The sequence below is a fragment of the Crassostrea angulata genome, chromosome 10 (genome assembly GCF_025612915.1).
Source record: "Crassostrea angulata isolate pt1a10 chromosome 10, ASM2561291v2, whole genome shotgun sequence".
NCBI classification, from domain to species: domain Eukaryota; kingdom Metazoa; phylum Mollusca; class Bivalvia; order Ostreida; family Ostreidae; genus Magallana; species Magallana angulata.
Genome location: NC_069120.1, coordinates 12,210,590 through 12,236,447, shown reverse-complemented (window position 1 = coordinate 12,236,447; position 25,858 = coordinate 12,210,590). Strand labels below are relative to the sequence as shown.

General features: G+C 33.6%; 1 protein-coding gene across 2 annotated transcripts; it reads right to left on the bottom strand.

The window, feature by feature from the left end:
- Nucleotides 1-3,242: 3,242 nt before the first annotated feature.
- On the bottom strand, nucleotides 3,243-25,303 carry LOC128167375 (atrial natriuretic peptide-converting enzyme-like). Of its 2 annotated transcripts, none has more exons than XM_052833068.1 (20): nucleotides 25,165-25,303; nucleotides 17,008-17,236; nucleotides 16,695-16,760; nucleotides 16,349-16,479; nucleotides 14,139-14,206; nucleotides 13,893-14,056; nucleotides 13,563-13,598; nucleotides 13,159-13,395; nucleotides 12,810-12,896; nucleotides 12,453-12,719; nucleotides 12,156-12,299; nucleotides 11,857-11,964; nucleotides 10,962-11,078; nucleotides 9,740-9,872; nucleotides 9,330-9,446; nucleotides 8,853-8,902; nucleotides 7,301-7,481; nucleotides 6,813-7,078; nucleotides 6,571-6,728; nucleotides 3,243-4,656 (listed from the first exon to the last, which is right to left on the bottom strand). In XM_052833068.1, exons 1-20 carry the CDS (start codon nucleotides 25,189-25,191, stop codon nucleotides 4,474-4,476), a joined length of 2,769 nt encoding a protein of 922 aa, XP_052689028.1. In that variant the 5' UTR covers nucleotides 25,192-25,303; the 3' UTR covers nucleotides 3,243-4,473. The 2 variants fall into 2 exon arrangements, with proteins under 2 accessions (XP_052689028.1, XP_052689027.1); XM_052833067.1 differs by lacking the exon at nucleotides 25,165-25,303 and adding an exon at nucleotides 23,425-24,000.
- Nucleotides 25,304-25,858: the final 555 nt, after the last annotated feature.

Genomic DNA, 25,858 nt, shown 5'->3' with positions numbered 1-25,858 from the left:
TCCGTCCGTCTGTCTGTCCGTCCGTCTGTAAACTTTTCACAACTTTAAACTTGGTACAAAGCATCCTTATGAAAAGGGGATTCTAAATTGTTAAAATAAAGGGTTCAACCCTTTTTAAAGGGGAGATAATTACGAAACAGTGAAAATAGGGTGCATGTCTTTAAAAATCTTCTTCCCAAGAACCACTGCACCAGAAATGCCAATATTTACACAAAAGCTTGTATATATAGTGAAGATTCTAAATTGTAAAAATTGGGACCCCCGGACCAAAACTGGGGCCCCAGGCGGGGTTCAAAATTTCACATGGAAATACATTGGAAAAATGTTTAAAAATCTTCTTCTCAAGAACCACTGCACCAGAAATGCCAATATTTACACAAAAGCTTGTATATATAGTGAAGATTCTAAATTGTAAAAATCGGGACCCCCGGACCAAAACTGGGGCCCCAGGCGGGGTTCAAAATTTAACATGGAAATACATTTGAAAAATGTTTAAAAATCTTCTTCTCAAGAACCACTGCACCAGAAATGCCAATATTTACACAAAAGCTTGTATATATAGTGAAGATTCTAAATTGTAAAAATCATGACCCCCGTACTAAATCTGGGGCTCCAAACGGGGTTCAAAGATTAACATAGATATAAATATGATAAATGTTTTAAAATCTTCTGCTCAAGAACCACTGCACCAGAAATGCCAATATTTATACATAAGCTTGTATGTATAGTGAAGATTCTAAATTGTTAAAATTGTGACCCCCTGGCAAAAACTGGGCCCCAGGCGGGGTTCAAAGTTTAACATATATAAGAAAAATGTTTAAAAATCGAATTCTCAAGAACTACATTGCAACAGTTTGGGATATTACTATGTATACATCCTTGGCAATTGTAGATTCTTAAGTGTTAAAATCATGACCCCCGGACTAATACTGGGGCATCAAGAGGGGTTCAAAGTTTAACATAGAAATATATAGGAAACATGTTTTTAAAAAATCTTCTCGAGAACTACAATGTCATTTTTTGTGAGATTACTTTACTTGGATCCTCAAATAATGAAAAATTTAAATTATAGAAGCGATCTAATACTGGGGCTCCAGGAGAAGGGGTTCAATGTTTCACATAAAAAGATAGGAGGGAACATGTTTAAAAGTCTAATGGAGGAGAACTAAAATGCTTCAATTTGTGAGATTACTATGCAAGCATTCTCAAATTGTAAAGTTTCTAAATTGTGGAAGCCGTGACCCCCAGACTAATATTGGGGCCCAAGAAGGGGTTCAAAATTAACATAGAAATATAAAGGGAACATGTTTAAAAATCTTCTTCTCAAGAACTACATTGCAACAGTTTGTGAGATGCAAGCATCATTGGCTATTGTAGATTCTAAATTGGTAAAACCGTGACCCCCGAACTAATACTGGGGCCCCAAGACCCCAAGACCAATACTGAGGCCTCAAGTGGGGTTCAAAGTTTAACATAGAAATATATATCGAAAATATTTAAAAATTTTCTTCTTGAGAACTACAATGCTACAGTTTGTGAGATTACAATGCAAGGGTCCTCAACTAGTGTAGCTGTTAAGCCAACCATAAACCCCGGACCAATACTGGGGCCCCAGAAAGGGGTTCAAAGTTTAAAATAAAAATAACATATGCTAGGAAATAGAATGTTACAAGGAACTGTTGTTCAGGTGAGCGATGTGGCCCATGGGCCTCTTGTTATTCATTCCATGCGATTTTTTTTCTATTTGTGTCTTCAATTACCTGAAATACAGGACGTAATTTAATACATATACATGTACTGACAACCATTTCATAAATGCATTGTGTTGTGTGTAGTACCATTCAATCTTGCATTTGCTTCCTATTTTTTGTGTCAAAAATGTCATCATTAAAGACCTAATTTTAAACAATCTTGTTTTTAATTGAGTAAAAATTGTAATTCAGTAATCAATGCTCTAAATCTACATCAAATTTGAACAAAACTCATAAACAGCGCCTCAGCGTGCGTTTAGATCTTATTTTTGAATGTAGTCGCTCCTATAACACAAAAAGCAGTGCAGACAAATCATCATAACGCTAACGCACGGTATTCAATTTGTTTGCACTGTTTGGTGTGTCATAGGACCGACAACATCCAAAGATAAGCATTTAGTGCTTATATTTATATTCATTTTGATATTTATTTATGTGAAATATTTGTGTATCGTCACTTTAAAGCCATGATATACGCTCTTAGTCAGGGATATAAAACATACACAGAACAGCCATATTAACGTTAATTAGTTCACATTGGCGACTAAACATAAAGTGCCATTTGAACATATCAAATTGGTTATGTAAGTTTGAACGTCTCGTTATCTACAATGATAAACATACTCAAAACGCGTGATGACGTTTATATTTGTGCTCATGGCGCATGAGTTAGCTAAGTGTACTCATAGGTAATTGAACATCGCCAAAGCAAACGTATGGAAAATATACACTGTATATTAATTTGTTAATGCAAGGTACTGATTGATTTCACGAATATTTCCTAGTGAGAAAATCTTCATCTATATAATCTGACCCTGAACTTGCCAGGCACGTGGCATCGTTTTTGAAAGGGGGGGGGGGGCAGACTCATCCAAAAAAATTTTGACAAGCCAAAAAAAAAAAAAAGGAAATTTGAAATTTCTCAAAATCTTCAAAAACCTAATCCGTGTTGGGGGGGGGGGGGTAGTATATAACTTTAATTTCACTCCTTTCCTCAGTTTTTTACATACTCCCAAAAAAGTGGGGGGGGGGGCAACTCCATGATAATTCAATTTTTTGTATGTAAATTTAAAAAAAATAGTTGCTGCGAGAAAAAGTGGAGCTCCCCCCCCCCCCTGATGCTACGTGCCTGCTTGCTTAAACGATCTTTGGTCAAAGTCATGACACATTTTCATGTTTGAATCATTTTACTTTAAACCCTTCTTCCCCCCTGCCCCCTTTGAGACGATATGTTTCTTCGTATTGACCAATTTCTAAAGCAATGATTTTAGTGAAATGTTTCATTAAATATGTAACCCCCCCCCCCAACACACACAAATAATCAATATTTGTTGTATAATGGAATCACCTCGTCCATTGATTTGACTGCAAACATTTCTGTGAAGTGTCGTTTAAGGTGATATAAAAATGTGTTAATTCTGCATTATCACCTTGTAATTTGACTTCTCGCTTGCATAAACAATTTATGTATTCCTTGTAATAAGAGAAGACTCGATTTTTAAAAACACTTTATTTAAAAAGTATACTTTAATGTGTTTATTGATAAAAATCGGCCTGGTGAAATATATTATACATGTACATGGATTGCGTATATCTTTTACGCAAGTTATTAAATACTGGACATGTCAAAAGTCTTTAGTATATAAATGTACGTATACTTACAATAATGTTTAACCATGTAATAGGCGAACTAACAAATCTATTCATATATAAATATACAGGTACAATGAATCAAAATCCGAGTGATATTTAAGATACTAGAATTGTTAGGTTAATGGTATTCAAATTAATGTAAAATTTAGAATGATATTGTGTATATTTGAATCCAAATTCAAATCTGTTTGTTGCTTACCTTTTATAAATGAGATTTACAATAAGATACTCACTGAGATAAAATACATATAAGATTTAATCGACTTGAACTTGTTACAAGTAAACCTGAAAGAGACATTTTATGATGCAAAACATGAAATAACAATTATTTTGTCAGTCCTTGACCGAATGGTGAAAGTAATGGTACGATTCATTAACAAACAGAAATCAAAAATCAACCATAAAAATGACAAAATACACAATTCTCATAAAAAGGACCAAACTGACCAATATCATAGAGATGATGCTTTGTGGACTCTTAACTCGGATTAATTTGGGATTATCATTCAATCTACATGTAATAAGAATATCAAGAAATAAATGCAAGATTGAAAAGATGTACACATAAATGTTCAATGAGATCGATTTACATGTATATAGTAGTAATACGTAAATGGGATTTGGATTTCTGTTGAAGAACTGGGATTTCTAGGTGTTGTCTTAATTGAAATTCTACAGGTTAGGAATTTTTTTAACATCTTAAAAGATGCCTGAGAATGACAACAAAAACTTTAATTATCAACATTTCCTCTTCAACAATATCATAAAGGCAGTGTTTATTGCCTGTTGGCTTTGACTGGGGCAGAGTACGCACATGCTTGGATAATATGTGTAGTCGTTATATATCATATACATGTATGTTTGTGCCTAGTAATTATACATCCAATGTAATATAGATTATTATAATAGAATATACCATTTAGACAAACTTTCTTTGCATTCACAAAGATTACAGACTCATCCTCCAGCAGTCAGATATATACATTGAGATGATCATGAGGTATCTGTACACGATATGAATAATTATATACACAACGTAATGGCTGTAAACATTGTACACAATTCATCTCTACGCCATTGGCAGTTCATTATTTGTGATGTTTCCTATCCAGTCGAGGAACTTGTAGATTTCAGTATAGATCCCAGGAACGTTCGGCACAGCACAGCCGAGACCCCAGGAAGTAACACCTGATAAAGTCCAGGTGTCCGTCCCTACTACTTCCGGGCACAATAAGGGGCCACCACTGTCTCCCTGTAAATTATATTGCGACACTTTTTAAAAAAATACTTGAACGTGTTTTTCTGAGCAACCATGCTCAGCTGTGACCTATACCGCAGCTCGCTTGAATGAACCTCATCAAGAAATGAGTATTAATTTTACACTAAGCCTATCACCTTATTTTCCATCATCAGATGAACAAAACTTTTTCTTCAAAATAATACCAAAGATACAATGCATTGTTATAATTAAATATTTTATAGCACAATTCTTTACAATTTTTACAATTTCAGCAGACAGTTTGTGTTGTCTAAAAGATGGTTATGAACCTTAAGAATTTATTTAGACTTTAGCCGTATACTACGAAAGACGAATAGGGCCACTTAAAAAAATATTTTTATCTCGTAATTACGAGAAAAGATCTCGTAATTACGAGTTAATTATCTGGTTATTACGAGAAAAGATCTCGTTATAACGAGTTAATTATCTCGTTATTACGAGAAAAGATCTCGTAATTACGAGAAAAGATCTCGTTATTACGAGATAATTTTCTCGTAATTACGAGAAAAGATCTCGTTATTACGAGTTAATTATCTCGTTATTACGAGAAAAGATCTATTTAAAATGGCACGAATCTTTATTCTATTCTTTTTATGCAAAGTGTACTGCAATGTCTATTGATATACACATACTTAGCATAATCATCGTTTAAAAGCGTACGCATAATTTGATATAAAATCGGACCAAGCAGTTTTAAAGAAATTTCAGAAGAAGTAGCAAAGCAGATTGATTAGTAAATTCATTGAACTATTTATCAATAATTAAGAAGGATACGTGTAATTTGTTTTCAGACACCAATATGTTATTATACAAAATCAATTATTTTCAATATACACGTAGGTTGTGTATGAACATATAAAAAACAAATTTGGTAAATCCTGTATATCCATATCCATGACTGAAACTATATAGTAAAGATATCTGTAACTAATAGAATTGTGTTTTTACGACCATAGGACTACCTGGTATTTACTTCGGAGTGGGATTATAATATATATATAAGTTGATTAGTAAAATTACATGAAGTTCTTTCCTTTGATTCAGATAGGATAAAATGTCAAATCCAATCATTTTGATCTGTAGAAATTAATGAATAATGATCGTTGTTATTTTTAAATATTAATCAAAATTGAATCAATGTTTCTGGAATGAAAAAGATAGACTGAAAGGGCGATCCAGTCGAATTCTTTTCAGAAACACACTACTTTATATAGATCTTTTATAGTAATAACGATATCTTTTCTCGTAATAACGAGAAAATTAACTCGTAATAACGAGATCTTTTCTCGTAATTACGAGAAAATTATCTGGTAATAACGAGATCTTTTCTCGTTATTACGAGATCTTTTCTCGTAATAACGAGATATTTAACTCATAATAACGAGATCTTTTCTCGTAATAACGCGAAAATTATCTCGTAATAACGAGATCTTTTCTCGTAATAACGAGATAATTAACTCGTAATAACGAGATCTTTTCTCGTTATTACGAGATCTTTTCTCGTAATAACGAGATAATTAACTCATAATAACGAGATCTTTTCTCGTAATTACGAGATAAAAATATTTTTTATGTGGCCCTATTCGTCTTTCGTAGTATACTTTTCAACTTAGATAAATTACTATTAGACTGCTTTTTAAAGTCTGATGTTTGACATCAATGGACAATTAATTAGATGAAGCATCCAGCGTCTTTCATCACAGACTGGTTTCTGTGAGGTTTTCTTGCTTGTATTAAAGACTGTTCAACCAGTTTGCCCCCTTTGCACAGGACGGACATTGATCGTAGCAGACCAAATCATAATACTATATATAGTAGAATAAAAGAGGCAAGTCTGTTGACATTTGTTGATAACTAACATCCTACTGTTGCATATATTCTACTTACCTGACATCCATCATGACCCCTGCTTCCTCCTGCGCACATCATGTCCTCCGAGAGTGCGTACGGAGACTGGATACCAGAGGTTGCAATGGCGTGCTTGCAACCTTGCCAAGATACTACGTCTAGGCTAACCTGCCGCAAAACAGGTTCATAATCCAGGGCTGGAGAGAATAAAATAAAAAAGTTCCAAAATGCACGAAAACGTGTTTAAAATGTATACATGTCAAGAGTTAATCAAATCTTACCTTTATCATTGACTTTGCCCCAGCCAATAGCAAAGCAGCGAGTTCCTTCATCTGTGACGTTACTAGGCAGACATACGGGCCTTACATAATCATTGAAGTACAATGGTGATGCTAGCTGTATGAGAGCTATGTCATTTTGAACAGTCTCACTGGAGTAGCCTTGGTGGATATGTAAAGATTTAGGAGTCCTTAGTTGTCTGTACTTATTGAATGCGAATCTCCTGGTATCACCAGCAGCTACAGTTAAATCGCCTATTGTTGTTTTCCTGGCAAAGATAACTTAATGATTATATTACTAGTGTAGGATAATCTGAAACACGCATTAATTACATTTAGATTTATGATAAGTATTTCAAAGATACCAACCCCATCCAACCCACTCACATAAAAGAATATTATCAATATATAGAGGTTATTTAAAAAAAAGGAAGCCGAAGATTTCATCCAAAATAATAAAAAAAATTTTTTTAATGCTTTGTAACACCTACTCTCCAAGACAGTGAGCTGCTGTGACAATCCAATTCTCGTTGAGAATGCTCCCTCCACAGAAGTAATGTAACTTATCGCCTCCATATAGCGCCACTTGGAACGGCCACGTCCCAGGCTTTACCTGGTCACCGTTGACAATGCGTAGGGGCGATGGGAAATACGCAGGCCGTGTTCCACAAACTGGCAAGAGAACAAACAAGTTGGATTTGCTATTAAACATACACATTCTAAACAAAAATTTTATTTTCAGTTTACAGGTAAACAATTCAATACTGTCTATTGTTAACGCAAGTAAGTAAAAAGAATATCAACGATGAATTGCCAGTGTGCTGATCCATGCGTTCTGTGGCAGAAATCCACTTTGGGACTGGGAAACAAAGATCGGGACATTCTGCTGAGCGAGACGAAAATACAAAGTTCCCATGTTGAAGTATGTATTTGCATCAAATAGAAAAGCCTAGTGTGTCTAATGGCAGCGGTGCTGACCTTTCTTTTAATTTGGTTTTTTGTCAAAGAATTAGATTGAAGTCGGGAATACGGAAATATGAGTGACAATTTACATTATTATACTTTTATGTTAAATACTTAAATCTGATTGGTTTAAACGCAGTTGATAATCCGTTCTATTACCCTCAGCGTTAGCAACACACTTGGCAAGGGGTAACACTATATAAATAGTGCCTGTTTGGGAAGGTAACAGTTGAAATTGACACCCCTCAAAAACCATTGTCAACCTCCGCTTCGCGTCCGGTGACAATGGTTTTCTCGGGGTGTCAATTTCCACTGTTATCCTCCCAAACAGGCACTATTCATTTTATTATACTGAAAGTCTTAATTTTATAGATGTTTTTACTGCTTTTATATAGAAATGACGTGAATTCCACGGCGAACAGTACGCGCATAATTTACGCGCATGTAACAATTCGTTGTGTTACCCGTTGCTACGTGTGTTGCCAACGCTGAGGGTAATAGAAAGGATTATCAACTGCGTCTAAACCAATCAGATTTCAGTATTTAACATGAAAGTATAATAAAACGAATTGTTACATGCGCGTAAATTATGCGCATATGTTTCTCGTCGAATTCATGTCATTTCTTTATAAAAGTAGTAAAAGTTTCATTCAGTATAATAAAATAAAAAGTGCCTGTTTGGGGACGGAAGCAGTTGAAATTGACACCTCTCGAAAACCATTGTCAACCTCCGCTTCGCGTCGGTTGACAATGGTTTTCTCAGGGTGTCAATTTCAACTGTTACCCTCCCAAACAGGCATTATATATATAATGGCAATACCCGGATACCGCAAACGACAACTCACAAGACAACCTGAATCGCACGGATAAAAACTGAGATAAATTGTTCATTGTCAAATGTACAATGGAAGAAGTTAAGGCGCAAACTTAATCCAAAGAAGTAGCATACTGTATTGCAGACAATTATTATATTTCATCAGAATATTGAGATACGCATACTTGAATATGCCTGTAAACAACATTAATCAGTTAATTGGTGTTACTGTAATCAATCTTTAACTGCTGTAATCAAAGACTTACCAGGATCCCCACATGTCAAATGGACGACGCTCGATCCTGCACAAACAGCGCTAAACAACAGATGATGAAAATCAAATAATTAAGTCATCAAACACTATTTAGAAATTCAAAATACCCAAACCCAAACAGTTTTTGCGAGGCAAATAGTACAGAAGCCAGTCATTTAGAATACCAAGATTGACTGTAGAGTACTAAATGTTACAAGTACTAGTAAGGCGTATCAAACGCTTTTGCACGTTTGTAAAATCAGTGATTTTTTATGATGACACGCAAAATTATTGCAGCCGAAAGCAAAATTTCAAAAAGTTAAATCCAAACTTTGCGAGAAATTGTTACGATTATTGCCTAAAGTTACAAAAAGTTCAGTTCAAAACAAAGTTTACTACCGGGATTAAAGGATAAAGCTTACATACAACACAATAAACTTGATCAGTAAACAGATCTCATTGACTTTTGTAAGTAGATGATAATAAATACCTTTTTCTAAGAAAAGATTGTATGTAGTCTGTGTTAGCTGAGGCATTCACACCGCCTAAGTCTATTTTTGATGCCGACGTGCTACTCTTTGAAATAAAACTTGTGTTTTTTACACCTCTGAAATACACAAAAGAAAACAATATTTCTAAGCATAATTTTTCAACCAAATACAAGTACTTTGACGCAATAAATGCCTAAGGAAAATATTGTAACATTCAAAACAAACACGTAATTGACTTGTCCCAAACACAGTAAAAACAAAGTTTTCCGTAAGACAGAAAGAATATTGTCTCCTGTGGTTGACAAAACATTCTCTTTAAAAATATGGACAGGCAAATTTAAATCTTCAGAGAATAGACAATAAAACGAAAATAAACACCGTCAGTGACGTCTTGATCACATGTTAGTACCTGTAGCCCAGCTGTCTACAGACGAGCCCACTGAGAGTGTCGTTCCAGTCATCACTGCAAACCTCCTCCCAGTCATCGGACTCGGCGTTATACACCCGGACAACGCCCCTACTGGATCCGTTCCCGAGTTTGACTTTCAAAATACACATACTGATTCAAATCTTTCATGATAAGTTTAACTATCACAAAACAAATACTAATTCGTATCTATGATGCATGGAATTAAAAGCACCAATAGAAAGAAGAAATCTAATCAATCTTAGTTATTTTTAGAATGACCTTCCTATAGCAATAAAGACCTCTATTTGTCCCCAAATTAAAGTAAAAATCGCGAACAGATGAAATAAAATGTTACATGAATAAAGAGCGGTTTTCCATCATCTTGCTACAAAAATATCCATGGGCCATACTTTCAGCGAGGGATTTTAAATATCAGGAATTAATGATGGAACGTCTAAAAGCCTGTTCAAAAGACTAACAAAATGTTTTATGGGAGCATCTATAACTCAGTTTAACGTTAATGCTTGGATGGATCTTGATTGTAAGTTTTATGATTTCTGCTCCGTGGTAGCTATACATGTGGCTTCTCTTAATTCTCATACCAAAGTGCATGCTATCTATAAACCATTTCGATTAGATGCACGGTTAATTTGTTATTAGATATAATTCCACAGAATTAATTTTATATCAATATTAAGATTATCTTAATGTTAAAGGAGCATTCGAGAAGCGTTTTTGTAGCTTAACGAGACTAGACAATTATTTTCATCTTTCAATAATACTTTAAGACCAATGATAGTTCAATGAATTTCAGCTATAATGTAGAAAGTAATCACATATTTTACAGAACGCAAACAATTTTTACTGTATTAATATGACGTTAAGAATTAGAATATGAACAAATCCTTTACTATACTTCTTCTTTTAAATGTTATCGTAGATAATGCAGACTAACGTTACAGAATCTATCCCTGTTCACTGTAAACTGAGAAATATCCTGATTTTTAAGTTAGGAGTGCTCTTAGGAATTATGGTCTTCAGAGGACGCTGTGGACACATGTAATAATTGTAAACATGGTCACATTCGCGACATTAAGTCTGATCTTGCATATCAATGTTTTATAGCTACCTACATTTTTTGATTGATGGTGCTTTGAGTTTTACTACTAGCAAACATAAGTTTTGTTACAAGTACTTTCAGTACTTTGATTTTTTTACATACTACATTCCGCTTCCTCCACTTCCTCATAACAGTCAGGTACTCCATTGCAGACCTCGGACTTCTTGATGCACAGACTGGATGCCGGATTACAGCGGTACTCCCCGGAAGAACAAGCGGCTAGACAGGGAAACAAGAGAAGTTAACTACAAGTATGGAGTTTTATGAGAGTTTTGTCGTCTTTTGGAAAAACCTCAAACAGGAATCTGATGTCAATGAGTTTATAATACTGAAATTATTATTTAATATAACGCTTAGCAGTCTTAGAATTAAATCTTTAATAATTCAAGTTTATAGCAATTTGTATGCCTGTTACTAAGAATTACAATGTTGTATTAAGATTAATTACAGCATATACGATATCTATAATCTATGTAAAAATCATGTTTTAGTAATCTTTGCAAATGATTTTTTCTGACATATGACATTGTATAGGGTTAACTTGATTGAAAACAACTTTAAAAACAAATTTTCAGGACTGTGGTTTTTTTCAGAAAAGAATTTACCATATCTGTAAATCACGGAAATATCAAAACACTTTTCAATCTATCCTAGAAGATTAAACTGCCAATTTCTATTGATGCAACAGTTTTAGCTGAAAACCTTGTAAAATTGTAAAATAGTACTTTAATTAATACCACTAATTAACTAATTATTTTCAAGGTAGATGGTAATTTACTAAATATTATGTCCACAACTTCTGGGTGAAATACCAAGACCAACACATTACACAGGAACGAAAAATATTTTCTAATCAATAATAAAAGTTCTTTTATAATTAAAAACTAGTACATGGGATACTAAGTAATTTGGAATTCGGATCTGAGATTTGAAAAAAAAATTTGCAACATTGGATATGGTCGTTGCTCATTAGTTTAGAACAGCTAGGGGCACTTACCACAATGGGCTTCATCTGAATTATCCTCACAATCACGATATCCGTCACATAGGAACGAATAGTCTAGACACCGCCCGGCGTCACAGGTTATTTGGCTCGCCTGACACTCTACAGAAGAGAGGCCTACATTACTTTGACAAAGGAATTAATGAATACGTATGAAAAACGTTTAAGAAAAAAAGACGTAAAATCGCAAACAATAGCAAACGGATGGGGATGGTGGATCAAGACATAGGAAATGATGGACATGTTTGATAGATTTAAATTTGCCAAACTATCGAAAGTGAAATAATTTTTACCCTTGACTTCTGGGGGTTCGTGTGCCTCTTTGTATCCAATACAAACAGAGGAGTCGTTCACATCGGGCAAAGAGGAACAGTTCAAGTTCTTAGGCCAAGGGAGGGCAAATATCTCCCAGAAAACGAAGCAGTTCTTCTTGTATTCTTCAAACAAAACCGTGTATTAAAATTAACCAATTAAGTTTAGTTAAATCTACGACTTTATGAAATACATCTTTGAACATTCGTAAATATAGATGATGACTAAGTACTTTTTGCTATTTTGGTAAAATTATGACGCTGGTGGGTATAATATACCTTCACAAAGAGATTTGCATGGAGGAATAGTATGCTGTGGTACAACGGATGATCCGGAACATTTCGGAACAAACACAGAACAACCAAACAGTTCCGAGTGTTTATAACACTTTGTTAATTTTTGAAAATTGAAAATCAAATCCAGATGCGAGTTAGGTTTTGGAAACTTGACCTCAAGATTGTAATTTGGAAGCGCTGAGTGACTAAATCCAATACTAATGCATTTATTATAGACACCCCCAAATGGCACATCCACACATTTTCCGGCTGAAAAAACAAAAATGTAAATGTCTAAATAAAATAGCCATTTTGAACCAAGTGTAATGATATGATTTAGAAAGAAAATTGAGCCCTTACGTATGAATGGATTTTTCCTGCAATTGGTAGTTGGTAGTGTGTTACAATCTAATGGGAATGTCGAATTTTCGCAGGCTGATTTAACGTCTGAAGAAGCAAGATATGAATCAAAGCAAGTATTCATGTACAGTTTTATTAGTATAACAGGAATTAATATAACACTAACATTCATGGAAATTTAAAGCCCAAATTAAAAAATGGCCTTTTATTCGGAAGGGTAACGAAAACATAAATTCAACATTTGGTAAAATAGAGTTTTATTCACTTTGATTCTATGATAAATAAATAGCGCTATTTTAAAAGTATCTCAGTGTTATATGTATTTCAATTAACTCAGTATGCTTATTACCTATGCAATAATCTTTGCATGGCAATTCTGGCTGACCGCTTTTACACTCGGGATTATATGCAGAACACCAGAAATCTTGAGCATATCCATAGCACTCTGTGTCAAAAAGTCGGGGTTTGTTATCCGACGACTCCAGAACCTCTGATAGCGTGGTATGACCGAATGCATTAGGCAGAGTAGCATCTAGGTATGTTGTTTTGTTAACACACTGTTTTAGGTGCACCGTGAAACACTGCCCTGGAAGATGACGGATATACGCAGAATAGACTTTTCGATCAATTTCATAACTGTTAATCATAAATTCAGTCTTGTTCTGAGGCCAAATATGAATGATTTTCAAGTATGTCACTAAAAAATTCTGTTGTTTTATGTATGAAAAATAAGTAGTTATATCAAATTTTTACCTGGGTGCACCGTCGGAATTATTGGGGCCTCATTTTCTACAAAGATGTATTAAACAACGTACAAAATCAGAGAAAAACAATTAATTCAATCAATACGATGTTTTTTTCTGTATCAAAAACACAACATTTATGTTGCCGGAAATTAACTCAAGAACAAAAGGTCAAGGTTATTTATTACGTACTTTTCAATATGACTTACGGGGTCATTGGTAAATTAATACAAAGCTTAATATGGTTACAAAGAAATTGTCTGCTTTTTACACTAATATTATAATATAAAGATTCCTTTATCTAAGCGATTTGAAACGGCTGTGGAGCCCATAAACCTACTAAGTGCCGCAATTTTTATGGAATCTGCCGACGCTTCCATCACACCATTCCGAAAACCGGAAACAAGAAGCGACACTATTGATGATTCCGTCGAATTGTGGATATTAATTGATGACGTGAACTTCAAACTAAACAAAACTCTAGACAGTTGTCCATTTTGTGGTCTGTAATAGAGAAATATAAATCATGGAACATTGACATATTTAACAATCACTAAATGTACGAAGGTTCATAAAAGTTGGTAACCTGATTTCGTTTATGACTGTAGAACTATACTGTGAACTGTACGGACTTTGTTGAAATGTTAAATTCATCTGAAATGAAAGAAATGTGTATGAATCTTTAATTCCTTCCGTAAATTCAAATCTTCAAGTTTTCTGAACAAACCACATTTACTGTTGATAATTTGGTTATAAACAAGAGAACATCGTATCGATTTGTATAACATTTACGCTTCTTGTGTAAATTGATAGGCTGTTAGGAAATTCTCTGTTTTAAATCTATTTCAATCCTTCGTTAAGTACTCTCTTAATATTCTATATTCAAATAAAATCCGATTCATTGTGTTGCGGATTTTATTTGAAAACTAAAATATAACAGAATAGAATTTTTTTTTAAAACGGTAAACATCTTATACCATAGTATGATAAATGAATATGAAACTGAAAATAACAATGCAATTTTATCTCAAAATCATTTTAAAAATAGGTTATAAACGATTTAATCAGATTTTTAGCAATTTAAAATTGAAACCTGAAAATAATTAAAACGGCGCCATTTTTGTACTGACGATTATTTTATAAGGTTGGTTTGCGTACCATATTCTTGTCAAAGTTTAATTGAACTAAGATTAAAAAAAAAAGATTTCAATTTACAAAACTTGAAGTGATGACCCACTATATTTTGAATAATTTTACAATGCAACATGCACTGAAATGATTCATTATGACACATGTATTCCATATTCAAACCAAAATATTCTCTAATGTAGTGACTTTAAGGTACAGTGAACAGAGCAATGGCCCTAAGGTTGCTTTAAAGAATCAGACTTTTTCGTCAGGAGGTTCAATCATAACAAGGACTTTTCCTCCCTCATATTTTCTTCTTTGTATGCTTAACAGAATAGTACTGAATCCTGCTTTTGTCAGCATGAATTCTTTGGGTTAATGCTATACATTCAACACCTCCAAATGCTATAAATTCAACACCTCTAAATGGCTCTAATCTATCTCATTGGGTTTCATGCGAAAATATTATTATAAGTAACTGAGAAAATATCAAAACATTATTATTCGGGGAATCTGCACTAAAAAGGCTTTTGTTAACTGTCACTGTAAAAATACATGCAAACTCGTTAAATGTAAAGAAAAAAAAAATACATGATCTTAAGAACAACATTAATATTTTTTATAGAAATGGAAATATGTATAAAATTCCAAGGATCTTTTTCCCTTGGTACTTTGCGATTTCTACGTTTTAATTTTCTACATGAATTGAACGGTTCATTAATTTGACAAGATGAAATGAAACTAGATTACCCTTACAGGTATAATGAGGAAACCATGCCTCTCTACATGATATTGATATTCGGTAACTGTACGTCTATGTAATTAACTGCTGGTGATGTGGATGCAATTCCAAAGCAGCTTACAAAACGACAATAAGAGTGTTCTTGTAAAGCTAGCTAACTAGACAGAATTTATCGATACAAGATGTTCAGAAGTATTGCAAATTGGTCCGATTTCTTTTAGGACAACGTTAATTACGATTGTTTTCACTCTATCAAAATAAATTGGAAGATACCCCTTTAACTATAACAGAATTGCTACGATACAGGGGGATTAGGGTTGGACACAGCACTAGACTTCGAGCAACAAGTCATTTCCTTATATTACAAAATTAGACGAAACATAGATTTCCTGCCAGCTTTGATATGTCTAACAAGAGGAATGTTATTAAGAAAGAGCTTTCTTGCTAATATCGTTGTCACAAGGCCGTTCACTTTTAATTTTGTGCGAAGCAAAACGGGATAACGAATACAATTGCCTGAATCCTCAGGTGGCCCGGATGAAAATGGAGGAAAATTGTTGAGTTGCAAGAAAACAAGTCCTTATGGCATGAAACTATTGCAAAAAATGTTTGTGAATCAGATAACTTTTTACAGCGTGAAATAGAGTTCCCGCATCCATCAGCACAATTGCAAAGAATGAATCTCTTTTCTGGGGGATGTGGATAATAAAACTACATCTAGGCAAAGCGTAGGAATCCCATTTATAATTAAAGTGAAAATGTAATTTTAGAACCAAGCCAAATGCTGTATGCAAGTTACTAGTAAACCGAGTACTTTGAACGTAGCATTGGAAATACCAATATCAATATCAAAATTTGACATGACTAAAATAATGATGACTAAGATATCCCTTAAATGGTAGCATCATCTCATATGGGTACCTTACCTTATATAAAAATATTTTAGAAAAATACTGGTATTCCGTTGACCCCTGGTCGGCATATTCTGAAGTGTATTTTGAGAGTGGGCCTGCTATCAATAGCATGCTTCCATTGAAAGTGTCAGTCTTAAAGGAAACTGAAAGTATAGCATCGTCACCATTAAAACTGTCTTATATTTCTATGTTTTTACATATGCACTGATTATTAATGTACAATAGGACTACCATTAATGTTTATCATGTCGCAAACCGAATGATAGAGTTTATGCAAAATTTGTTTTTTTTATAAGTTGTGATTGATAATAAAAATACTACATCAGTCCGAGATTTTTTGTGTTCATACTGTACTCACAAGAAGGCACAGTAGAAGCGACAGTTGTTGTGGAGACAGAATCTTTCGGATATGTAGAGTCGTTTTCTGAAGAAAAAAATACGCCAATCCATCTGAATCATTATTGGTAACAATAGACTTTTTTTGCGTTTTTAAGGGCATTTGGGGTTATTCATGTTGTGGGGTGTTTTTTTTTAAGTTTTGAGCTTATTGCTTGGGGGAAAATATTCAAGACAGAGGGTTTAATTTTCATTTCATCAAAATTCCCTGTACATAAATTAAGTAGAATAAAACAAAAATGAAATTCTTCAACGGAATAAAACTGTTTACGTACTTTTCGGAGAGCTTACTAGGTATCCAACCAAAAACCCTATCACCGCAACACAACACACAATAAAGCCAATCAGACAAAGTTTGCGCCTATTTGTCGCATCATTTTTCTCATTAAATTCTATTTCTGGGATTTCATCAGCCGGGGTGTAATCTTTGGATCTGGGTTTCTTTTCCACATCTGGACTAAATTTTGCCTCCTCTTGTTGAAACAATGGGTTGTCATAGCACGCCTGAAGAAGAGTCACATTTTCATCACTTCCTTTATAACTTCTTAAATGAAAAACTTGCATTGGAATCTTATTAACATTTCCACTCATGTTTCACAACTCAACACATAAGGTTTGTAAGTGTTGTTCATACAAATGCTTTGCCATGCTATTACAAGCTTTCTTATAACCGTTTGAAAGAGTGTCATCTGATGGACCTCGCCATCATAAGATTCTAGTAGAAGAAAAAAAACCTAATCGAGTATTCATTGGATTCTGGGGATCGATCTTTGTCTAACCAAAACGCGTGCTGTGTGAACAGGGTAATAACAGTTTGAATGTGCATGATACATAACTAAAATTACGTGAATTGATGCAGATTTCAAGATTTCATTAAGAGGTCTTTTAAAACGCAGCGACTATTCTAAACAGTTGTCTTGAAATAGCCACTTTCCCTATCTCATAGAAAAATACAAATGTGACTTTGGCAAGAATAACTATCTTTTTCCTTTTCTAGTCAACCAATTTGCAAATGTTGCAATTTGTCTTGAATTAAGTGGGGAAAATCGTACGGGTTTTTCACTGAGACTTTGTGGATACAGTCCATAAGATTTGCTGACGAGGAATATATTAAGTTAATTACTATTAATTGGATCCATTCAACTAACTTATTTTGAGGGGAAAAACCCCCTAGAAAATCAAATCTTGTTACAAATAAGCACATAAGACGGATTTTTAAACTTAATAAATATAAAAAAAGGAATGCATATAATTAATTCTTTCCATAACATGAAAAATATCTTACTTAGAGCTTAGCTGACTTTATCGAGAAATGAAAAAAGTATATAAAAATATCATTTAGAATCGCAAATTTATACTACTATATTAGAATAATAGACTCGAATTTTTAAGCTTTAATACCGATAAATCGGAAGAGTATTGCCTTTTGTTTTATATATTTTAACCATCATTGGTACTTGAAGATTACCAATTTGTTTTTATTTTTTCTCAATCAAGCTTAGCTAATTAATAATCAGTGAAAATTCCTTTAAAAAAAAAAAATCATCTGGATTTTTTGGAGTTTGCAATCTAGGGCGTGCGCAATACATTCAATACGCTGACGGGATCTCTAGTTTATGTTTCCACAAAATCATATTTGCATTAATAAACTCAGAAACGATAGTACAAATACGTGTAAATTTTCATTGGAAATTTAATTGCTATATATTTTGTTCACATATATATATATATATATATATATATATATATATATATATATATATATATATATATATATATATATATATATATATATATATATATATATATATATATATATATATATATATTAATTTTATGATTCCTTATGAGATAAATTATAGAAAAACAAATATACATATTTACTTAGTACTTAGCCTACTTTTGTCTTCGTGTATCTCAATAGGAGAGTCAAGATATAATGTATAGATTGTTTTATCGTCAAAATGAAAAAATATATTTATGTCCTACGGACCCGGTTTTACGATAGAATGCGTTCCGTGTATTGTCTCTGTAGCAAAGAAAATACGTGTAGTTGTTGAAAAAGTGTAGAATTTTTACATTATATGGATTACAGTTTTAGATGAAAGGTATTTACAGTCAGTCTCAAAATGATTTATTATGATTAATTTGACTGTTATTTTCAATGCTTCTTCATTAATTTTCTCCAAAATCGTTACGGGGCGATTCTGCAATTTTTTTGTTACAATACGGGTATATGTGAGGCATTAATAATAAATGGTTACATTGAAATTAGTGTTAAAACGGGCTTGGCCCCTGTGGATGTATCTATTTCATAAATGTCCGATATGCAAATTGTCAACCCGTGCACTCACGGATCAAAGTCTAGTATTCACAAAATTAACTGCTTTTTTTTAATATATATGCATTTTACATTCGTCTTCCTTTAGACTAACTGTCAGAGACTTTTCGTCGATGACCCCCCCCCCCCCCCCCATAAATTGTTGTTAGTTACAGAATGGTCGAAAAGTCGAAGCGACTAGTCGTTTAGCATGACAATTTATTTGATTCGTATAACAGTAGATTGGAGTTGAAGACATTTTAAAGGCCTCGCTTGGACAGAGCTGTCGTAGCAATGGACATTTTGAACTAACAAAGAGTACAAGATGTATGACTCTATAAGGACATAATTCTGAGATTGACACCACTGATTACAATGGTTACTTTTCATGAAAATACCAGTTACTAAAACAACGGGGAAAGCCCGAACTATCGATCTAATGGACATAGGAGAGTCCCTGAAGCATTTGTCAGAATTTAGCCGATGCCTCAAAAACTGAAAGCGCACTATACAGGATTTTTAAATCATGTCGCCTCAACAGAGACCCCTCTTCAAACTTGTTTCAAACTATTTAGATTCGTCTACAATTCATTTGTTTCAGTTTCGATATGACACAAGATAAATGCAGACACTATGGTATATGCGTCTACAAGTTAAATTCAGGTAGGCAAATTGGGTTATGAAAGGTTAAGTTACATAATTTTTCTTTCAGGATGTCAGTTCAAGCACAAGCAGATGTCTTTCTTAAATACTACACGTATGTCTTTAATAATTGCGTACGTTCAGTACATACATCTAAGGAATCTGCAATGTTTTCAACAGAATGAACCATTATACATACATGTAATACAAAACGTAAGAAAATTTCCCATAATGTTCAGGTCAGTTGTCGAATATGAGATGCGTTAAATGAAATTCTATTCGAGTAATAATGTGCAATGCAAGTAAAATATGAATTTCATCGGCTCATGTTTTTTTAAATGCAAGACTGCAGTATTAAATGCTGTTAGGTGAAAAACAACTATGAGATCGTATTCAAGAGGTGCTTATGCGCATTAAAAAACATTTTATTACTAGTATTTACTCTCAAAAGAGTAAACATAGAACGTACTTCATGGTACGTTATCTCTCCTTGTGACTCAAATCATATTCAACACTCACGAACGAACATATTTCGAACATAAACCAATTTTCATTCAACCAACAATTACTAAACATTCTAATAAGTGGTGTTTTTAATAGTTTAGATTTTTTTACGTCCACGATGAAAGTGATAAGTTTCAATCAACAGCTTAGAAATGTAATTTTAAATCAAAGTACTGATAGTACTGAAAAGTGCTAACCTAGCTTGTTTCTAAAGGAAATTTACTTTGTGCAAGCTTAGTTAGAAAGAATCGATTTAATTTTTCTATATTTCAGCTTCTGTTTAGGATATATATTTCCTCCTCACTGCGTGGCAGTCCCTGCAATGATGTATGTAAGCCCCGCACCTTGGATTCACAATAGCCCGAACTTTATACGTTTTAATAAAAGCCCGTGCAACAATGTGCATAAACCCCTGAAACTGGTTTTCTGCTCATAGGGGGCGGTTATTTGATGCACCGGAAGTAGAAGTCTAACGACAATAAAGCCCTTAGCTATGCTTAGCGCTTTAAAAATGAGAAAAAAAACCGTTTACGTATTAAAATTAACATTTTGTTTTTGAACATATTTTATGGAGTTAAAGACAGTAAAGGATTGGAAACAAGACCTTGCCATTTACAAGATCATTTTTAGTTAAACGATCGCATAATTACGAGATACACCGTAAGCTTCACAGATAATTAGTGTTTTTCCTTAATTAGTTACTATATGATTTTTTTAGAATAGTTAAAAAAATATATTTTGAGTCGCTCAGGCTATTTATTGTCTTAGGTTGAATCGCGTGACAGTAAATAATTTTTACTCCCTGTTAAGACTATGATAACCTAAAAGAAACAAATTCCAAAATTGTTATCGCAGACACAATAAGTTTTGCACTGAAAATGAAAAAGATTAACATCGGCCGCAAGTTTATAGAACTGTAATAAACTAGCTTACATCCAGGGAGTGGCTGCTACCATAAATATCGGATTCATATCAATGTGTATTGTTCAATAATGAATCAAATGAAGTGTAAAAAGTATAGAAAAAAATGAACATGGAAATTAGATACAACATCATATTAGCATAAAAATAAATCAGTCCAAGGTTTTTATTTCTACTACTTTTTGACAAATTTCACATTTTAAGATTGATATGTCCTCTGTTTTTGACCATAAAGAATTGACAGGAATTAAAATACTTTATAGTCATTTTAAACCGTGATCTAGTTGGTCTAGAAGTTAAGGGGGTCTCAATACAGAAATCCTGGTCTTTTAGTGATGTCAATGTATCACTTTGGATTACAGTGCCCAATGTGAATGTTATCCAAAGCATTACATATACTATTGCGCAGTAGTTTATTCAGGTATAGAACCTACTGGTGATGATGCTGATCATCATCATCATCATCATGAGGCAATATGTAATTTTGAACATGAATGTCTGATGAAGTTCCAAGGTTACTGTTTTAGGCACAAGAATTTTGACACAGACTTAAATTGTGTACATATTTAACGAAACGTTTTTATTCTCAGAGCCATTGATTATGATAAACCATCTGTATTGCTTGTATCTCCAACTATATCAAATATAATTTGATACGCTTATATACGAGTTTTAGCATTGTTCAAGACCTCACAATTCCAAGCTTCATAATCAAAGCTTTAGTTAGTACTGCGTTTTTCAAATAATGAGCCATTATGGAAATCGTTAAAATCCGAAAACGAATCCGTAAGAGGATAATTTGATTGCAGTTTGTAAACAAGTTTGACCCGAATTCTGAAGTGCTATTATGTGTGCTAATTAGTCTAAAATGAATTATATTCACAATCAATTACATCAGTGTACCATAATGGTTGATAATCCATGAAGAAGGAATAGACGAGAGCATTGCAAACTCTGCAGAATTACAATATCAGAGACCTAATAGTGACATATGCTTATGAACATTTGGTTTTCGTTTTCCGACAATTGGTCTTTGCAAATGTTTAAAATCCTCTTCACAAAAAATGAAAATGGAAGAAAAAAAAGACAGGTAAAAAATTAATTCGTCAAAACAGGAACGAATTGTCCAGTAAAAATCATTTATCAAGGAAGCGCTAACCGATTGTCGATATCAAAGATCGACCGAAAAATGAATCGAAAGAAAGATATTGTTTCTGATGAAAATGAAATCAAATCCATAAAAAAAAGTGTAAAATTCAATATGATTTCAGACCAAATGACCTATTTTCTTTGATATTATAATGACAGGAATAAAAGTTAAATCGGAGATGAGAATTAAGAATGTATATATTCAAACTTCCTTGTTACAAATCATCAGTATAAAGATAAAATACAACCAAACATCCTATCGAAAATGCTGTCATATTGGGTTTTTTTAAACCTAGAATAAAATTTTACTGTGTTCTAGCAAAATAGACTTTGGAGAGAAATAAAAACGCAAACATAACCTCCAAAGTAAGAGAGTCGTACTTTGTTTAATGAGTATATTCTCCGACAATGTATATATTCAGAACTTATTAGTCTGAGAATCTATAGAATACATGGCTATCGAGGGTTTTCAAAGTAGGGTTTTTTCTCAGCACACAATATCGGGCGCTTGACCACACTAATCAGTATTGATACATGAGCGCCGTCGACGGGGGCTCGGACGCCGTGCTTCCCTTTCATCAGCCAGCCAAGTTTTCTAATTACCGGTAGTACAATACGTTAACACGTTGGCAAACGCTGCATATGCGAATCGTGTGATCCGTACAGGACTGTGTTTATAACATTTGTTTTATTTACATAGATTGGGGAATGCAATTATCTTGCACGTGTTGCACATTAATTTTATGCAACTTATCTCGTCGATTGTCCAAGATGATCATGATATACTCTCAGCAACAATGCTTCATGTCATCTTTTGTATTTCTTATTTTAAATGCACTTTTAAATTCATCCGAAGATTTTCTGGACGCATGGCGCAATAACATTACACAACGAGTGAGATAATACTATGAGCATAATCGTATTAACAGTGGCGGGGTTTTCTATACAATGTAAGTTTTAAAGTAATAGTTTGTAACGGGCAAAAATCGTGGGGCTTTTCTTACGACTTTTCACAAGTACTTGTATGAAAAATTTGATGTTCACTATAGTCTTACAGTTTTTTTTACGAATTGTTTTTCTTTGTAACGATCTATAATTTAAAGTGGGTGTTTTTAATATTTAGAATACCAATTCCTTTTAAAAATTAATTTCTTACCTGAAACAAAGACCTAATAAAGGAATACTCCCTTGATGGATTCCTTCGAATGCGAGGCATAGTACAAGTATGTCTTTATTTTCACTTGATCATTTTCAATCATTTGAAAGTATTCAGTTCATGTTATGATCACCATACACACGTATCTGTTCACAATTCAAACACTGTCGATTTCGTATGGCAGATAACAGTATAGGTCTCACAAAAAACCTATGTACTTCCGTCTATACCCCTTTGGGAGTAGTTAACTAAAATCAATAAGGCCTTCTTGAGATGTAGAAAGAATGAAATCCAGAAAACAATAAATTTCACCTCTAGGTCCGATAAAAAGTGAGATGATTAGCGGAATTATATGTGTTTTCTTTACTCCCTGTAAGCAGACGTCCATTGAGAAGCGCGGGAAGACGGGTATTGAATCACTGAGGCCAATATTGACTTATTAGATCAATTAGACGGTTGATCAGGTATGCAACTACTTATGCTAAAACACGGACATCTTTCCCAAGAGGATGCCTATTGTGTTTGTTTGTTTGGTTTTTTTTTTGATACACTATTCTTTCATTATACTTCCGTTCATTTTCCTTAAAAAACAATTAAAACGATATGATTCATTATTTCTACATTATGATATAGGTAATTAGTTTTTAAAGAGTCCACCCCCTGTGCTCAATACAAAGTTCTTAGCAGACACAAGGTACAGATGTCACTTAGTCAAGGGCGCTCGATATGAAAATTGTTTTCTAACGATTCGGCAACGGACTTAAAAAGCCATGTTATTATTGAATCAATACCTACGGTGAAAGACCTTGGCATAGGTCAAATTTAGCCAGAGATGTAGAATTGTTTCCCTCAGATTTGACTTGCGTGATTTACTATCATTTTCTGTTTCGACGGGTCGTCCGCCAAAATACATTATAAATGATTTTCGGAGACTTTACAATACCGTCAGCCTTCGCCAGTTGTGGAGAACTAAGCGAACCCTTTACAAACTTGATATGTTACCAAACAGTGTTGCGACATTTTCAACCGTCAAAATAAAAGAAACTTCTGACGATAAGGATCTTTTTTATCATTATATTTTTAATTGGTCTCTTTGAAACTTTTTTTTAATTGAATTTTTTCAGAATTTTAGTGTAAATAAATTATGTTTGTTAGCATTTGAACATCATTTTCCCTTTTCATAATTATTTCTCATATGCATCTCAATCCGTTGTACATCTGCATGAATATATTTCCAAATGATTTCAACCAAGTGCAACTGAAGCAAAAGTAATCTGCCCATAAGTATTGCAGAGAAATATCCTTAATATCACAACCGCTTGAAACTTATTCTATAACCATTCATAAAAATCAGATTTTTCAAGATTTTTAAAATAGGTCCCAGAAGTGTATGTACCAGCCACTGTCTGGCTCGTTAACCAGAAATAAAAAACAACTGTTTTAAAGAAAAACCCACACACCTTTTCTCTCTCCAATGCATTAAGAAAACGCTTCAAGACAGCAAAGTATGAGAAACGCAATTTCTTATAAAAGCTTTTAAAATCACCGACATGCAATAAAATGCGAGTTACCCAAACCTTCATATGATTATCGGTTCATTAAATATTTAAAATCATAAAGCAGATCAAGGCAGACTAGACGTTCACCCTACGATACCAAACTTCTACTAATGATATGCTGTAATCTTGTCTAAGGTATTTTTTTTTAGATCGCTGGGTTTTCTGAAGAACTAATACTTGCCTTTTCCGTTGATGATTTAACGTCCATTGCGTCCACTTGCTTACAGAAGATCAACAGATTTGAAACAAGTCATGTTTAGCTCATATTCAATGGCAGGGTGTGTTATGGTGTTAGACTTGAATGCATGATATGCTTAACATAGTAAGAATAATACAAACGCTGAACACGGGAGGTACTAAAGTTAGTTTACATAGAGGTAGAGAAAGGTGATCGAATATGTGGGTCCTCATACAGGTAGCATACCTGTACTGTATCTATTCAATGACACGTCCTTCCAAGATTGCAGATTCGTATCCCTTGCCCTAAAGCCTCGTCCATTCTCAGTAGAGCGAAACAAAACAATGTTATTTTACGGATAACTTATTTCAGCCGCTGAGATAAAATTAGTTCGAAATGGATATAAAACCGGAGATAAAGAACAATGAGACCCCGTCTCTCGCACCTGAACTATTGACATTTTCGTTTTATGTTCGTTTAATTGCAACAGAATAGGTTCAAAAAGTTGAATACCTTCAGAAAATGGTTACATGGCATTCCAGATATGCTGGACTTTCATGGGCGTATAAGGATGTCCATGGAATATGAAGGGGAAACAGCAATGTAAAGAACTATATATGATATTAGTCAAATTTGGCCCCCATAATTCGCTATTTTTAAAGTGATTCAGGTACATTAATTTGTTGCGTTGTTTTAT

Coding starts and splice junctions, on each gene's coding strand:
- LOC128167375 (XM_052833067.1), bottom strand. CDS start 23,484: ATGCCTCGCATTCGAAGGAATCCATCAAGGGAGTATTCCTTTATTAGG. Junction 16,761..17,007: donor CCTAGTAAGCTCTCCGAAAA/GTACGTAAACAG, acceptor TTTTTTCTTCAG/AAAACGACTCTACATATCCG. Junction 14,207..16,348: donor CTAAAATATTTTTATATAAG/GTAAGGTACCCA, acceptor CTTTCATTTCAG/ATGAATTTAACATTTCAACA.